General features: G+C 49.1%; 1 protein-coding gene across 4 annotated transcripts in view; it reads left to right on the top strand.

The window, feature by feature from the left end:
• Nucleotides 1-17,707, top strand: part of SEC31B (SEC31 homolog B, COPII coat complex component) — a 2,991,081-nt gene that overhangs the window by 2,138,225 nt on the left and 835,149 nt on the right. For all 4 annotated transcript variants that reach the window (XM_069610491.1, XM_069610490.1, XM_069610492.1 and 1 more), the window contains one exon: nt 1,929-2,074. In XM_069610491.1, coding sequence (XP_069466592.1) covers nt 1,929-2,074 — 146 coding nt within the window. The remainder of the gene's footprint in view (nt 1-1,928; nt 2,075-17,707) is intronic.

A 17,707-nucleotide genomic window follows, 5' to 3' on the forward strand; every position in this document is an offset into this window, starting at 1 on the left:
GGCTGCCATCTCCCGATATACCAGGACTACGGGACGGGCGTCCTTGTGGTCTCATCGCCTGGTAAAGGAATTTCTGAAGGGACTATTCCGATCATTCCCGCCGGTGAGGGCCCCTGCCCCAGCGTGGGAGCTTAATGTGGTGCTGACCAGGCTCATGGGAGCCCCATTCGAGCCTATGCATTCGGCGCCTTTGAAGTTCCTGTCATGGAAGACGGCGTTCCTCGTGGCCATCACCTCTGCACGACGAGTGGGAGAGATTCAGGCCCTATCTTGCAAGCCTCCATACTTGACTTTTCATGATACGAGGGTAGTGCTGAGGAAGCACCCCTCCTTCATGCCCAAGGTGCCGTCTGACTTCCACCTCAATGAGCCCTTGGTGTTACCAGTTTTCTTCCCGTCTCCTTCGACGCCGGCTGAGAGGACTTTGCACTCGCTGGATGTAGCTAGAGCGCTGAAGTTCTACCTGGACCGCACGAAGAGTTTTCAGAAGACGTCACAACTGTTTGTGAACTTTGGGTCTGTGAATCAAGGGAAGGCTCTCTCGAAGACTTCCATTTCCAGATGGCTCTCCGGCTGCATCATGCATTGTCACCGGTTGGCAAACCGACCACTGCCCGGCCGTCCGAGAGCCCATTCGACCAGAGCGATCGCTGCTACCACGGCGTTCCTGTCTGGTGTGCCCCTGCTGGACATCTGCAGGGCTGCTACGTGGATGTCGACGCACACCTACACAAGATTCTACTGCGTCGATCGGGATTCCAGGGAGGAGTCCAGGGTCGGCCAAGCAGTGCTGCGCAACCTGTTCGCTTAAGGTGAGCCTGGTGATGAGGTAAGAGATGCTTAATGTTGAGTTGTTGTATTGCTTAATGTTGAGCCTGTTGCCACCTCCCGTGGTTGTGCATGTGTATACTGCTATGTATTCTTTTATTCATGAGCATGTGAATCCATGCCAGACCCCATGCTGGAGAAGGAACAAGTAACTTACCTGTAACTGTTGTTCTCCAGCATGGGTCTGGCATGGATTCAGATACGAACCCTCCCACCTACCCCTCTGCGGCTCTTCGCTTGGTCATACTGCCACTTGGCGTGCTACCAAATCTGAGGATGGCTGCCAGAGGCGGGGCTTAGGGAGAGGGCAGTCATTGGCTGGGGGCAGTATGACCCAGAGATCAGTGATTGGTTACTACTAAGAAAGACAGATCAGAAACGAAACTGATACTGAGTTTTTTCTTTACCGAGGATTCCCAGCCTGACGACGGGGAATATTCATGAGCATGTGAATCCATGTCAGACCCATGCTGGAGAACAACAGTTACAGGTAAGTAACTTGTTCCTTCCAGCACGGAGGACTCGTAATGAGGCCCATTGTCTTCTGTTGCATGAAACCTATGTCAGAAGTATTTTACACTCTTCTTCCGACCTCTGGAGGATAATGGTAATATTTTGGTGGGGTATGTATTGTATTTACGCATGTACTGTGATTTGTCAGGAGCAGTCAAAATTGAACTTTTGCAACTGCAAAACATTCCCGATTATGCATCAATAGAACAGGTAGTTTTCATTTATCTTTAATAATGCGTGTAACACTGCAGATCATTCTCTAAGCGCGAGCCCGGGATTCAAACCTGTGTTGCTCTGCATTTTCTTGCTTCTAAGAGGAAGCATATTGCCCCTGAGCTATCCTCCCAGCTTTAAATCTGAATTTTATAGCTATTGGAATATTCCATTTAAATGATTCTGATCTTGTTTAATGGTTTTGTACCTACTCACAAACTGAGCTCAAACCACTTGTGTATGTAATTTGTCACATTTACCATTACCATTTTGAGACATTATGCACATCTCTGGCTGAGCATGTTCGATAACAACCAAACTATTTCACACTGTAGTTTTAACCATGATGTTTAGGACATTGTTATTTTTCACAGATGTCTTAGGTGCCCGTCTGGAATCTGAAGGAACTGGGAGACTATCTTCCCAGGCCTGCCTTTGCTACATCTCCTCTGGAAATGTCACGAGATTGGTGGAGTGCTGGGTGAAAACCCACGAAACAGCCTCTCCCTTAGAGATACAGGTACTATTAAAATGTATAACTATTGTTTTAACTAAAACATGCCATGTAAAACTTGATATGATTTTCTTATGTTATAAATTCTTCTGAAGCACACTTGACACCCATCGGTTTTGACCATCCTTGGACCAGCATAGCATCATGTTCCAGAGGGTTGGACAACGAAGAGAAATATTTTCAGTGCTGTTCTGAATTGCGATACACATAGGCATTGATTATCAGAAGAATTGTTTGCCATTTGGAATAAAATTGTGTTAAGTTTTCATCTCTCTTAATCCAAGTTAAAAGATTCTCTGTGGTTTTGGTTGATTATTTTCAATACTTTAAGCAGTTACTAACCTATAATAAATCATGTAAGTGCAATCAGTCTGTCGTGTGCTAGCTATATTATGATGACTTAATACATTTCTAGCTGTAGTTCACATTTATGTCATAGCTATGTGCGGTCCACAAGAGTGCAACACAAAACATCACAGATTTTATTAATCACAAAGATTTCCTTCTTGGGCAAAAGTCAAGCAGAGAAAATATTAGGGCAGTCCTTTCTCACCAGTTACACCAGTTCAAAATGTTCATTAAGTTCTCAAGAATTCCAGGTCGCTTCCTGGCTTTCCAGCTCCAATTGTCCCAGACATCCTCTTCCTCGTTTCTTCTCTGAGTCCACCTGTAAATTTCTTAGACATTGTTGCTCTCCACCAGTAGCCATAGAATCAGCTGATGTGCTGCTTAATGTGGATGACATACACAACTAGGCATATCAGCCCCAATTCCGACAGAGGATCTTTCAAGTGCCTTTTTGCTGCCCTTCTCTTGAATCCTACTCTCGCCCTACAATGCCTCCACCTCTATTCATATTCTGGTCATGCTGATCCTGAATGCCACATGCTCATTCCTCTTACCATTTTGAACCCCTTCTGATCTTCCCCCTCTTTCTCTTCACCCTTTCGTCTGTGCCTTGTGCAATGCTTTCCCCTCATTGCTTCCTGCTATGTCTAGTAGCTCTAGGGCTGGATTCTTCCTGTTCCTCAGCCTCTGCTTGCTGTTTAAACTGCTTTTCTCCTCCTGCCATCTCCTGATTCAACCACATCCCTCTGCCACATAATCCCATCCTGCCAGTTCCCAATGTCCGTCTCCTGTCACCACCTGATGTTTACTTTCTGCCACCACTTGCTACTCTGCTGCCACTTTGTGATATGCCCTTCCCCCACTTGTTGATGGAATTCCCACCTTTCTCATTCCTTCTTCTCCCATTTTTCTCGTTAATCAGCAACATGTTTCAAGCACCACACTTGTGACTCCTCCCAATGCAACTCCGCTCCTTACTGGGCCAGTGTTTAAATAGCTCTAAGGCACTTTTCCCCGTGCTGCGCTTGGATTGAGGGTCTGCCGCTGTATGGTCTGATTGCTCAGGTGTTTGTCAGGGTCGGACTGGGACAAGAAATAGGCCCAGACAACAAAAAAAAGTGGCCCACCCCTCGCCTCAAAAAAGTGGGCCACCCCTCGCCTCAAAAAAGTGGGCCACCCCTCGCCTCAAAAAAAGTGGCCCTCAAACCATCATCCGTGAATCGCGTCAATTCATGACTTTTACAGAAAATGATACATATAGAGGGTTCATGTGTCTGTTACATTACAACACAACTCATAAAATAACATTACTTTGCATACAGTTCTGTGACAGGGTCCATGATGTCCGGCTTTCATTTTAACGGAGGCTTCCTCATTTGATGGCACAAACACCTGCTTCCCAATCCCCTCTCGAACCCCACCTCTCCCCCACACACCCAGCCCACAAGACTCTCCTCAGCGTCCATCGCAGTCTTTACCAGACCCGAGAGTTACCTCTCATTCCACCAGAAACCTCGAAAACAACCCTTCTTGTGCATATATTGTTTTTATTTTTCCAAGTATGCCAAATATTTTACCATTTGAGGCAAATGGCAAGATGTACAACTTGTTCATGTATGGTTGTTATTATGTTATGTCATGTTCCCAGCCATCTTTTACCATCCGTGATAACTGCCTAAATGAAAGTTTGCTTTCCAATCTGTGCAGCTTTTGTTTCCGTCTCTGAATCCAAATTTCATTTGAACAAAATACATATATTACTTATGCAGCCCAGCGATCATTCGCATCCAGCCCCTCAGTTGTACTTCCATGCCTACTTTAACTTGCGTCCTTCTTTTGTGTCTCTTGCTTTCAATCTCTGCTGTTCCCGCTCATCTTTTCCCCCAGTTGCAACCCCTCCCCACAGTAAAGTAATGTTTTACCATGGGCAGGGCCACAATCCTTCTCTATCAAGGAAGCCTATGGTGGAAAAATAAAGCTCATAGGTGATCCCCTTACAGCAGAATAGTGAAGCACGAGACACCAGGCATCAGCCTATGTGCAATTTCTGCTCATAACATTCTTGTGTCTCGCCATCCAGAAATTATGTAAGGGACCACCATCAGAACTAACGCCGCCGCGTCCGCGAAAATGCACTGAGCTAGCTGGTGGTGGGCTGCCCCTGCCTCATCCTGGATTTGCCAAACCACTGCACTGTCTTTCTAGCTCTTAATATTGCAAATTCCTTGGCTAGGTGCAAAAGATGGGCAAAGGCGTTAGGGTGTTAAAGGCACTGGTAACTACCATAGCAGCACACCACTGTCTTGTTTTTTTTAATTAAGGTAACCACGCTATTGCAGTATCCACGGGAGATAGATTGAGCCTTTAATACGGAAATCACTTTTATTATTTTGTTCACATAGAACTATGTGTAGGTTCCATGCAGTGCACATGCCAAGCATTGCTTATTAAGTCAGCTGAAAAACGTAACTGGAAGCAGCAGGTAGCAAGTCATTTTGTTTACACCAGTAGCCATTTTCAATTTCAGCTACAAAAATACCAGAACTATTTTTCAAACCGCTTTTTAGAAAATGTGTCATGACTCATGTCAGAGTTTAATGTTACTACTTGATGTGTCATGTCAGAGTTTAATGTTACTACTTGATAGAGAAACATCCAATACTTCTATGGAGTGTTTGGGCCTTAGCTATGGGTGGTTTTGCACACATGGCCTGGAAAGAATGTATGCACAAAATGTGTGGGAAAAATGCTATACAACTGGGGAATGACAATGGTGAGGTTATTAAATATCAGATTGCATGCGGTTACTCTGTGCATCAGGATATTATGTGTGCATGTTGCGACTGGTGCTGTTTTCAAGATGCCAACCTCCACATATGACAGCTACATTTTTAATCATTGTCAAATAAAGAGGCAACGGTGATGGCTGGCTGCTAGGTAAGCTTAAGTAACATTATGGACCTGATTCACAGAAGCATTTTATAATGGAACAATCCCATAGGAAAACGCTCTGTGAATTAGGCTCATGTGTGGTTAGAATTCAGATCAAATGCGCGTTGCCGGTAGAGCCTCATTTGCAAGTGACATAGTGTTGGTTTATTTTAGGAGAATCAGCATGCAATTGTTGTCACCTGTTTTCCCTTTTCAAGGTGACAGCGGCTATGGGAGGCCTTACCTTACACCCTAACTCCGTCTCCAACCCACAAATAGAGGGGAGAGCAAGCACAATGCTGCACATGGTAAAAGTCGGAATGACATTGAACAGAGATTTGGGATTCAAAAGTCTCAATTTAGGTGCCTCCATCATTCATGGGGTGCCCTTCAATATGATCCATAGTTTGTTTGCAAACTAGCATTGTCTTCACAACATAGTCATGCGAAGAGGCGGCCCTGAGTCACTACAGGTCATGACACACAGCTGATAATGATGGGCCCTACTAGTACTTACCTCAGTGGCTGGCTGGCTGTTGGGCTGCTGTCAGTGGGCTGTGGCACTGGGCACTGTGCTGGCCGCCTCGCCTGCTGCCTGGTCGTCCTCCTGTGTGTGGGCACTGGGCACTGGACTGTTGGCCTCCAAGTTGTCTGGTGAGGTCCAGCTCAGTGGTGCCTGGTGGTGGTGGCGGCTCTCTCTCTCTCTCTCTCTCTCTCTCTCTCTCTCTCTGTCTCTCTGCCAGAGCGCTGCCTGCTGCGCTGTGTCGGTTGGCGCCCAAATAAATCAGGGCCAGCCCAGGGTGGGTTAGAGAGGCAAGCAAGGCCCAAGGCAATTAGAAGCAGCATTGGCGGCACTATGGGTGGGCAGGGCAGCCTGCCCATCCGAATTTTCATTGGCTTTTCCGCGGCGCTGGCGGCCCCGGGCCCCAGCCCAGCCCCCAGGCACAAGTTGAAGAGACAGTTGCTTTCAACTTTGCAAAGAAGTGTTACTTCCTGCAAAGTTGAAGCAAGTGTGAAATGTGTCACTGACAGTGCCGGACCCAGGCCCACAGCTCAGCCCTCGCTGCAGGAAGGCAGGTGACAATTGCTTTAGTGTGTGTTTGCAATTGCTTCAGCCTGCCTCCCTCCCACAGATCAAAGAACCGTTCTGGCCTGGCCATCGCAGGCCCGACTCGGAGCGCGAGCCGGCGAGCACACACGGCACTGGCCCCCTGCAGTGGCGGCACGGCCGCCGGCCCGGCCCAGTGGCCCACGACGCCGTGAATGAATTATGCACATCATGCATCTGCATCTGCATGCATCATAAATTATGATGCATGCATGATGCAGATGCAATCATCAAAGCAAGGTAACATCTAGTGTGTTACCTTGCTATGATGATTCTGCAGACTGCAGACAGTGCAGCCGGCGTGCGGCGCCTCCCTCCTGGCTCCCTGTGCTGCTGCACAGCTCAGCCCAGGCAGGCGGCCCAAAAACACCTCCCCCCCCCAATCTGACTTCCCGGCCGCGGGCGGCCTGCTCAGCTGGAGCCACAGACACTAGTACTCGCGAGCTGCTGCTCTGCGGTGCTCGGCCTCGGCGCACACACACACACACACACATTAGGCCGGGGACGCCGGGCCTGCCATTTGCTAATAAAAAAATGACATAATTTATTTTTTTTAAAACGGCCCAGAGGTGGCTGCTGGAAGACCGGCCCCATTGGACCCCAAAGTCGTTCGGCCACGGTCCGAAAGACTGAAAGGGCCAGTCCAAGCCTGGTGTTTGTATTGTCTCCCCTTCCTCACATCCCTTAGATCAGGTGTGCTTGTTTCTTTGTACCAGCAAACAGACTGCGTCTTTAAAAGCTGTGTCTGTCATCTTGGAATGGGACCTTGCATATTCCACCCATGTGCGCAAGTGCTCTGCTCCGGGTGGCTGTGCTGCAACTGCTTCTCTTCATGGGGTGAGTATTCATGGGTCACTGTCTGTAAGAAAGTGGTTATGAAACCTCTTTTGCCCGAAAATCCTGCTTTTGCAGGATTCACGTGTACTGCATTGTGGGTCAGCTGAGCATTCCCTAGCAAATGCACTTCTCTTAAAGGGGGTGTGTCGAATCTCGAGGTGTCGTCACTGCTTTAGATGGGGAGTCACTTTCCATGAGGCCATGGAGGTGAGGCCTCCACCCGATATTACCCTTGGGGGTGGTGCTCAGCAGGACGATCTCATGGGGAGGGAGGACCCCATTGAGATTAAGACTAACCAGGACACTAGACCAATTGTGCCACACCCTATTACTATAACATAGGTATTATGAATGAATATTAATAGAAGCTGACAAATTCAGTTATTGCTTATGTTCTTTACTGGTCTCACTAACACGTGTTTCGACCTACGAGAGGTCTTCCTCAGTGCTACTTTGCCATCCAAAAGTATTCGTATTTAACATAAGGTTATATACATAACATATATATGTTAACATTACCAATATGGAAAACAAGATCTTGCATCTATTTTGTGGCCATTAACAGACGGACAATCAACAATGAATGAAAAAAACATACACCAAATTGCCACATTCAAAGATTATAATTGATTGGAAATCATGTGAATTACAGCAAATGATGAAACAATACGTACCAAATGCTGGACCACAAATGGGTTCAGGTTGGAAGAGAAAAAAAAACACAATATCCCTTTCCCCCTACCACCTTCCCTCAAAACCCATCCTTCTCCACATTACCTGAAACCCCCATGTATTATTGTAATACATCCAAGGTAATAACTACCGGTACAAGGAAGAAGCTGTGAGTAATGTTTACCAACATGGACAACAGTACGCGCTGTAGCTTTTGCAAGGATCCGATTGACCCACTGTCATTCAGAGAGGGAACTGCAGGATGACTTCTTCGTTGTTGGTCCGCCGCGGACCACGAGAGGCTACAGGTATGCGGAGGCTAGCCCGAGGGAGAAGAACATCAAGTCCCGGAGAGAACTGCACTCGCAGAAGGCCCGCAGCACGGGAAGCCTCCTGGAGCGAAGGAAAGCTGCTTGCCAGTAACCGGAGCCACGAGTGCGCACGAGTGTGCAGGGAGACAGACACCGACCAGCAGAAGAAGCACGCAGAAGGTTGGCGAGAACGCCAAAAAACCCAGGAAGCCGCCAAAGCCCCTGGGACACCCACAAGCAACCAAAGGGGGACAGCCCAGACCCTACAGGTAGCAGGGTGGCTGTTCCCAAGATTGGGGAGAGCCAGAAGGGGACAGGAGAATGGAGGCAAGACGGATGAGACACCAAAGAGGCAGAATAATTACACAAAGGGGGTCTCGGACCCATGGTGGGAAGATAAATACAAACTTTGCATGTTGAAGCAGCACCCACAGACAGGAGAGTGAACCAAGACTGTGGGCTATTAATAAAGATAACTTTAAGAACATACAAGTGGAGGGGGTCTAGGTCCCACTCTGGGGAAATAACCCCCATCCAATAACAAAGAGGAATATAAACTTTACACATGCAAGAGAGATTCACAGACCTTGGCAGGAGAGTGAACCAAGACTGCGGCTTGAAGAAAGAGAGGGCTGGGTAGCTAACAAAGTGAAGGGGGTCTGGGACTCATACAGGAGACAAATACCCCAAACCATAATGCCAACAAATGTGAAGCTTGCATATTCAAGGAACACTCAGAGACCTTGGCAGGAGAGTAAAGCAAGGCTGTGGGTGAATGAGAAGGTTGTAGACCAAGGAGAGGGTGCTGAGAAAAAGAATCAACCCCTTGAGTCTTGTGGATCTTTTGCTTAATTTTCCTACACCTTTTGGAACTTTTATGTATGATCTACATGGTCTAGTGTCAAGACATTTACCTGTGCACATTATTTTGTAATTGTTAATTTAGAACGTGCTTAATACCCAGAGGTTCCTAAGTGCGGACCCGGGATCGAACGTGTGGTGCTCTGCGTCGTCTTGCTTCCAAGGCGAGCGCATTGCCTCTCAGCTATCAATCCTCCAGAGCTATATTGAGTTTAACTTGTGAGGGTTAGGTTTGGATTTGGACATTCTGACACAGACACAAACAGTTTCATTAGCTAGTTTTGTTAAGGCAGGAAAACCACTCTTGGAGATAGGGATAGTTAGATTTTCCTCCAATTTCCCCCATTTTTGGTTATTAACGTTTTTGCCAATCCGCATGCCATCTTTGTGTCTATCTCTTACTCCTAGACCCTCAAAAGGGGCCAGTAGCATTTTGGTTACACATATGAAGGTGCCTTACCCAATAGTGGGGATTAAATGTGGGTGACATGGTGATCGTCCCAATACCACATCAGGGGTCCATCATCTACTAGCTTAGTGAAGTTCCTAGCCCCCTCGGGCACCTCACATGATAAGACCAGGGACTTTGTCAGAAGTGCCATTGGCCCCTTTATGAATGCCTTATTCGTCTGGTTCTGTATGCACCTCACCCAAGTTGGTATTACACTATGCATGTTGTAGTCCCTGCATTCATATTGAATGTGCTGCACAGCCTTCTCTGCCACCACATTTAAGGGTGCCAGTTCATTCATCTTCATGGGCTGATTCGCTATGCAGACTTGAAAATACCTTGTACATCTGGCAAATTTCGCAAGGAATATGCAACTGAAGCCGTTCCCACTTACCGTAAGAGTTGGACTATACTTTGTGCTCTGGGTGTGGCCTTTTTCTTAAAGGATCAGTAGTGTCTGTCCCAGCACCAACCTTCTGATTTCATTTCATAACCCACACATTCTGGACCTTTAGAACATTGGTGTCGATTTGGCTTGTAGGGTCCTCCCATACATTTTCCTTTTCAAAATTAAACTTTATTGGCATTCACATATTACATTAAAAATCATCCTAAATCCTTTCCTCTAAAACCAACCCCCACTTACTTACCCTCCCCCTAAATGTTTACTTCACACCCCCCCTCACCCCTATTCAGTGAGCACTAGTAGATTGCCATAGTTATCAACCAGGGGTGTCACCCCTACTCTGGACCGACAGAGGGCCCTCGTGCCCACATTACAACCATTTCTCAGTGTTTCACATTTTCCCTGTGAACTCCCAAAATGTCAAGTAGGACATGGCTTTGTTCTAGCCGATAGGACCATCACAAACCCTTCTCCTCTGGGTCTCTTCCCACTTTCCCCCTTATCTTCCACACCTCTCGAAAAAGGGAAGACAAAGGCCCTCAATATTGGACCGGGATTCATCCAGAAGATGCGCAAGGTATTCCTCGTCATATATTGCTCTGATCTTGGCTACCCATTCCTTTTCCACCGGCATGCACCGATTTTTCCACTTTTGGGCTAGGCAACACCTCGCTGCCACCAGCATGATCTGCAGCATATGTCCCTCTTTCTGCTCAGTTTCTTCCTCCAACCATATCCCAAAGAGGAGGAGCCACGGCGAGGGCTCTCTCTGAATCCCAGCCACCCCCTTTATCCATGATAACACTTCCCTCCAATATAGTTTTACCTCAGGGCAACCCCACCACATGTGGACGTAGTCCCCCTTCTCCCGGTGTCATTTCCAGCAATGAGGATAGTATCCCTTGCGCATCTTTGCTGTTACAGCCAGCGGGTAGTGCCACCTGTGTATCAGTTTCAGGGCCTGGTCTCTTGCGATCGTAGAGCGTGCCACCCTCCTACACATCCTAACCCATAGTGCACCATCAATGTCCTTCCCTAAATCTTGACCCCATTTGACGCTGGCTTGGGATGGGTCCCTAGGTTTTGCTAATAGAATTTACTTATACAGCCCTGCAATGAGTGCCTTGGAACCTCTTCTCGTTATCAGGCGCTGCTCAAAACTCATCAGTGCCCACCTCAGATTTTCGCCCCAATGGGTTTTCATCAGTGCCCCTTTCATCTGATGTAGCGGAATGGAGACAGCTTTGTTAGGCCCAGAGCCCCCCTGCAGCTGGTTTAGCGCAATAAAGACACCCCTGTCCCACATTTGCCTGGCTCTTCTCAATCCTGCCTTGTACCAGGACTGGAATAACAATGGTTCTTCAATCCCATCCCTTGGGGTTGGGGCTCAAATACAACTCAAAGGCGATGGTCACGTGGTTAGCCATCTGTTCCCTCCCCCTTCCTCCTTCATTATGATCCACTGGACTTCCATAACCGGGTGGTGTAGCACCCTCCATGGGATGCAAGATTTAGGCACCCATAACCACGCACATAGGGGGACCGGGGCCATGATAGTGTTGTCCATCTGTACCCATTGTTTGTCAGAGAGAGGGTCCAGGTGATCAACCAGGATCCTGAGCTGAGTTGCTTTGTAATAGATCTCGAGATCCGGGTGGCCAGTGCCCCTTTCCTCTTTTGGTAAGGTCAGCGTCCTGTATGCTACCCTGTGTTTTGCCCCCGCCAGAGGAATTTCAGCATTGCCACCTTCACTTCGGCGAGGAAAGGTGGCGGGATCACCATCAGGAGCATTTGGAATATGAATAGGAACATAGGCAGCACCACCATTTTGATGCAGTTTTGACGTGCCATCCACGATAGCCCCAACCTTGCCCATCTCTCCATATCTCAGGGAAAAGATCATCATAGTGGCGTGTTACCCATATCCCTACATAACGGAAATAGTCTTCTCGTATCTGAAATGGCAGCCTCTTAATATATGCCTTCTCTATCTCCGACAGCCCCCTACCTCATAGGCCACCGATCTGTCCAGGTTGACTTTAAAACCGTATAGTTCCCCATATCACGCAAGGCTCTCGAAGAGGGCAGGGACTGATAACTCCGGCTTGGTGAATTATAGCAGGGCATATTCCGCAAAGATGCTAACCTTGTCTCGACTCCCCCTAGCAAGACTCACCAAGACTCACCTTATTTCCTCTTTTCCCCTAATCACTGCTGCCCATGGTTCCATTACCAATGCATAAAACAGTGGGGAGAGCGAGCCTCCTTGTTGCGTGCCTCGCTGTAGTGGGAAAGCTTGAGTGACACTCCTGTTAACCACCACACGGGTCGTCGGATTCGAGAATAGGGCTGCCATCCATCCCTTCCATTTCAGGCCCATCCCTATGGTCGAGAGAACCTCCCCCATGAATGCCCAGCTAACCCGATCGAAAGCCTTCTCAGCACCAGCATGAGTGCCCCCTCCTACCTCACCTCCAGAGCATTAAGGACATGGAGCATCTTTCGCATTTTGTCAGCCCCCTGCCTGTGCATTACAAAACCCGCCTCATCTGGATGAATCAATTTGGACAGATAGGATTCCAGACTGGGTGCAAGGACCCTGGCAAAAATGTTTGCGTCCACATTGAGCAAGGAGATCGACCTGTAAGAACCACACTCGGCCATATCTTTCCCTGGCTTTTGGATAACTGCTATGAAGACCCGGAGAAAAGTCAGCGGCACCGTGTCCTCCCCGTACAATAGAGTTAAATAACTTTGCCAGGGGTGTCACCAATAGGGATTGATACTGCTTGTAGAAATCCGCTGTAAACCCGTCCTCCCCGGGGCCTTCCAGACTTTCTTTGGATTGTTTGCAACACCTCTTCCCTCGTTACCTCCCCTTTGAGGTTCTCCCTCTCCTCCGCCGTGAGTTTGGGAAGTTTTTCGGTCATCAAGGTAATCCTTCATCTCCTCTACTCCCACCTCCACCGGTTTAGTGTATAGCGCCTGGTAGTAGCCTGCGAACTGGGCCGCAATATCGTCCCCTCTATCCACCACATCTCTGTCGGCGCCCTACACCTTGCCCACTCTTCTCTCCATCCTGCAACCCCTTACCTTGTTTGCCAGAACTGCTCTAGCCCTGTCTCCACGCTCGTAGTACCTCTTTCGTGTGAAATTTAGCCTCTTTGCCACCTTTTGTATCAATGCAGTGTGTAGCGCCTGCCTTTTGCCTCTCACCTGACCCAGGATTTGTTCCTTGTCAGCGCCCTGCTGAGACAGTTGGGTATGCAGCGCCGCCAACTCTCCTTGGAGCCTGGCCTCAATCAACCCCCTCTCCCTCTTCTTTCACGACCCTTCAGCAATGATGAGTCTCCTGAACTTGGCCTTAGCTGCCTCCCAAACCATCGCCACACCCGTCTCCCTGTCATCATTAACATCAAAATAGGCTTGCACCTCTTTCCCCAGGAAGTCCCTCAGTACGGTGTTACACCTCCAACAGAATTGCCCCTGGGGTTTCGGTACCCTCCAACCTGCCACCACCATCTTATGGTCCGACCAGGTGACCACCTCAATTTTGGGTGCCCCCACCTCTTGTTTCTGGTCTAGCAGGACCATCAGTAGGTCAATCCTGGTGTAAGTGGGGGGGGGGGAGAAAAACGTATAATCCCCAGGCCCCAGGAAGTCACCCCGCCAGGCATCAGCCCAATAATAGTCCTGCAGGAGATTCCAGAAGGAAATGTTCTCTCGCCCTGCCACTCTTGGTCCTCCTCCCTTTGCTGACCACCAATCTAATGCTGGGTCGCAACCAGATTGATGTCTCCCCCAAGATTGTGGGCCCTCTGCCCTGCCTCCCATCATCTCAAATATCTGGCGTAGGAACCCCAACTGTCCCGCGTTGAGCCCATATAGAGTAGCCAATGTGATTTGCGTTCCCTCAAAGTCCCTTTATCCCCAGGAACCGGCCCCCAAACCTCTGGACCTCTGTCAACCTAAAGGCTTTCACTAGTAGGATACCCACCCCTTCCTTCTTCCGGTCCCTCTGAGAAGCCCAGAAGTTCATGCCAATATCTTTACCCTTTATTACCGATTCCGCCCCCTTCTTGTTGTGTGTCTCCTGCAAGAAAAGGACTGCCAATTGCTGTCTGTGGAACATATTGCTGGTCCGTGATCTCTTATTTTGGGAGTTTAGCCCCTTGACATTCAGAGTGGCTATCTTCACCTCAGTCATATCCCTTCCTCACCTTTCGCCAATTGCCCTTCTCATTTCCGTTGGTATCTCGTCCATCCCGTTCACCATAGCCACTGAATCGTTTTCCCCCATGCCCCCTCTTTTTTCCTCTCCTCCATCCCACCCTCCCCCCGTCCCTATCCCCAGCTGAGGCGTCCATGCATCCTGGCCATATTGGCTTGACAGTCGAACCACCATGGATGTCGCCCCTGCCCCTATTACCCTGTACAATATGCCCTCTTTCCCCTCGACCCCTCGTTCCTACCCATGGCACCGAGCCCTCAGCCCTGCTGTCTCTTCTATCCTAATCAGCTACCCCTAGAGTGAACTCTCAAGCTTGTAGACACTATCATAGAGGCAGTAGTCTCTGCCCCATCCCCATTGGAAAACCCCACATCCCCCTCGATTGTGACCTCCCACTATCCCTCATCCATTTCACTGTTATTTCAGGGACCTTGATGGGTCCCCCCACCTTCCCACCAAATCACCGGAGCCTCTCCCTTTTCTCCCAACATACACCCCATAAACTCTGAACAATAACAAAGAGGTTACAGACCCCTAAACCTCAACGGTTCCGTACCTCCCACATTTTCCTTCCCTTGTCCCCACCCTTAGTACCAACGGATATGTCCAACCAAATACCGGACCCGGGGTTCAACGACCCCTATAACACAAATAACATTTCGGCCTTTGGCCAGGCCCTTTGTCTCCTTTTCATGTTCCGCCCTTTCCCGGGGAGGGGGTGTTAAGTTTCTGAAATGTCCTGGCCCCTGTCGATTTGCGTCTTCTGTGCCTTGCCTTCTCTAGGATTTCGGCCGTGTCATGGTAGTAGTGCATCCTAGCCAGCACAGAACGGGCCCCTTATTTCCTCCGCCTGCACGGTGCACCCGGTCCATGTCCACTAGCTCGCCTTCCTTTGACCCTAGGACCATCCCAATGATTTTGTGGATTTTCCTCTCCAGTCCAGCCATTGATTCCCCTTCCTTCTCTTTTAGGCCGAAGAAACAGAGGTTATTGCACCTCTCTGTTTTCCATGTCGTCCATTTTCAGGCCTATTTCTTCCACCTTCCGCTCGATTTCCCGGAGGCGGACCTCAATCTGCGATTTCATCACCCCCGAGGAGGCTTGATTTGCCTCTACCCCGGTCATTTGCTCCTCCGAAGTGTCCACTTTCGCTGCCAGATTTGCCACTTAGGTCCCAATGTTATTTCACATTCCCCAAATTTCCTCCAGGACCATTTCAATATCGCCTTTGATAGTGTGGATCTCCGACGATGTGGGGTGTTGTCCTCCATCTCCTTTGGCCTCTGCCATGTCACCTCCTCTGTGGTATTGAAACTGTGACAGCACTGCCTTCCAGTTCATCCGCCTGGCTTGTACCCCCAGCTGTGTCTTTCTTCTACTCCTTTCCAATTACATTTCCAGCGGGGGTCCTCTTGGCTCCTTCGACGCACCCCAGTTTCTTTTGGAGTGGCTCTCAACCACTACACTCCATAAGGTTTCTCAGCCCCTCCACTGCACTGTGCTGGGCCTCTGAAGTCTCAGTATTGGGCCACTCCTGGCACTCCTACTGCGTCACATCGGTGGTCTGACCCACACCTCTGCTTACTCCTGTCTGTTCTCTTTGTCTCGTTGCCCCGCTCCGTTTCCAACCCGCTCTCTCTTTCCACACACCAAACCTTGTGTCAGCCTTTCGATCAGAGCCCTCTCCAGCTGAAGTTCACAGAGCATCCTTCAGTGTCACCGGTTGGCCAATTCCCAAGCACTGCGTACCGTTTCCCTGGAAGTCCTACAGTCCTTTTAGGCCTCCCTGAGCGTGCAAGTGTGTTCACAATGAAGGCGGCAAGCAGATGCACCCTACCGTGCCCCCACCCCGATGTGTGCTGTACCTGGTGCTGGGTTTGCACCTAAGGGGTCCCTTCCTGCTTCCTGTGTTGTCCTCCCTGCCAGTGCCAGCCCATTACCAGTCCTTGGGGTTCCGTGAGGGCCCCCTCCTGTGTTACAGGCCTGTTCTCCTCACCGCTTCTCTGTAGGGAGGGAGGAGCCCTCTTAGCAGCTCCTCCAGTGGGCACTGCCTCATTCTCTGCAGTGTTGTGTCCTTCGGTCTCCTGATGTGGGGCCGCTCCACGCCTCCTCCCTCAGTGTCTAGGCCTGCTGCCTGGGGGGTCGCAGGTCACCCGGAGCCCCTTATGGATGTCCCTCACATCTGCTCTCGTCAGTGGGGGCGTTGGATGGCCCTGAGACAGCCACACCCAGGCACGGTTTTCCAGCTGCCCCATTTCAGTGGCCTAGCATTAGTCTTCAGCCAGCCCGTGGGTACGCCTCTTCTTCACCCCAAATTCGGGGGCAGGAAGGTCTCAATGTCGGGCCCCTGGTGCCTCGGTGTCTTCCCCCCCCCCCCGCTCGGGAACCCGTTTGGTTCTGAGCGAACAAATCCTCCGATTCTCTGCTCGTAATTGGGGCAGGGGATGGAGCGAAGCATTCAGGCTTCCATCTTTCCTGCGCCTCCTGGTGGCCTCCCTCCCATACATTTTTAACGTTATTGTTCACACTCAGTTCCAGCCTCATTCAGTTCCTATTGGCCTGTCAAGATAGTGGAGCGAGGTCCATCCTAGAAGAGCCAACCACTACCCGAATTCTTTGTAATATAGTGACCATAGTCACTGAGCGACATGCGATATCTAGATTATTTGCAGCACTACAGGATAGCAACACATTTCCACAATTGAAGGTGAAGAAGAAGTGGGAAAGGGATATGGCGGAGACATTCGAGGATAAGACATGGTCTAAGATTTGTTCACGTATCAGTAAGGTGTCCAGAAACAGCAGTTTCAAATGAATTCAGTTCAATATTTTGCACCATGTCTACATGACCCCTCAGAAATTGCACATGATAAATCAGGACAATACAAATAATGCCCAAAATGCAAGAGGGAATCAGCTGGGTTCTGGCACATTGTTTGGGAATGGCTGATAACCAACTTTGGCATGCTGTGATCCAGAAAGTAAATAGCTTGTTGCAGAGACAACTTGAATGCTCTCCTTAGATCTGTCTGTTGGGACTCCTTCAAGGGGGTAAAGGAATGAGATGCATGAAGAGAATATCCAATTTCCTCCTTTTGTTGCAAGACGCGGAAGGGCCATCTCATGGAAATGCCCTAAAGGACCTTTATTAGATCAATGGCTACAAGACATGCTTAAGTGGATAGTGCCAGAGCAAGTGATGGTGCATGAGCAGTGAAGGGATGAGGATACAGAGACTGTACCTGGAATGAGGAACTCTCCTTATTGACTTATAAACCTCCCCAGACGGCTTTACGCCATGATGGGACATGAACATATAGATGCTGGAAACTTTAGGTTAAATAACCAAGACAAAAGGGAACCGCCATTGCAAAATGATTGTTATTTACTGATATTTAAAGATGGGGCACGAATCGTTTCACAAATGGGTTGAGATTGTACAACTAGATGGGGGGGGGGGGGGTGGGAGTTAATTCACTTTTT

Source organism: Ambystoma mexicanum, chromosome 8 (assembly GCF_040938575.1).
Source record: "Ambystoma mexicanum isolate Mex_15411 chromosome 8, UKY_AmexF1_1, whole genome shotgun sequence".
Taxonomy (NCBI): Eukaryota; Metazoa; Chordata; class Amphibia; order Caudata; family Ambystomatidae; genus Ambystoma; species Ambystoma mexicanum.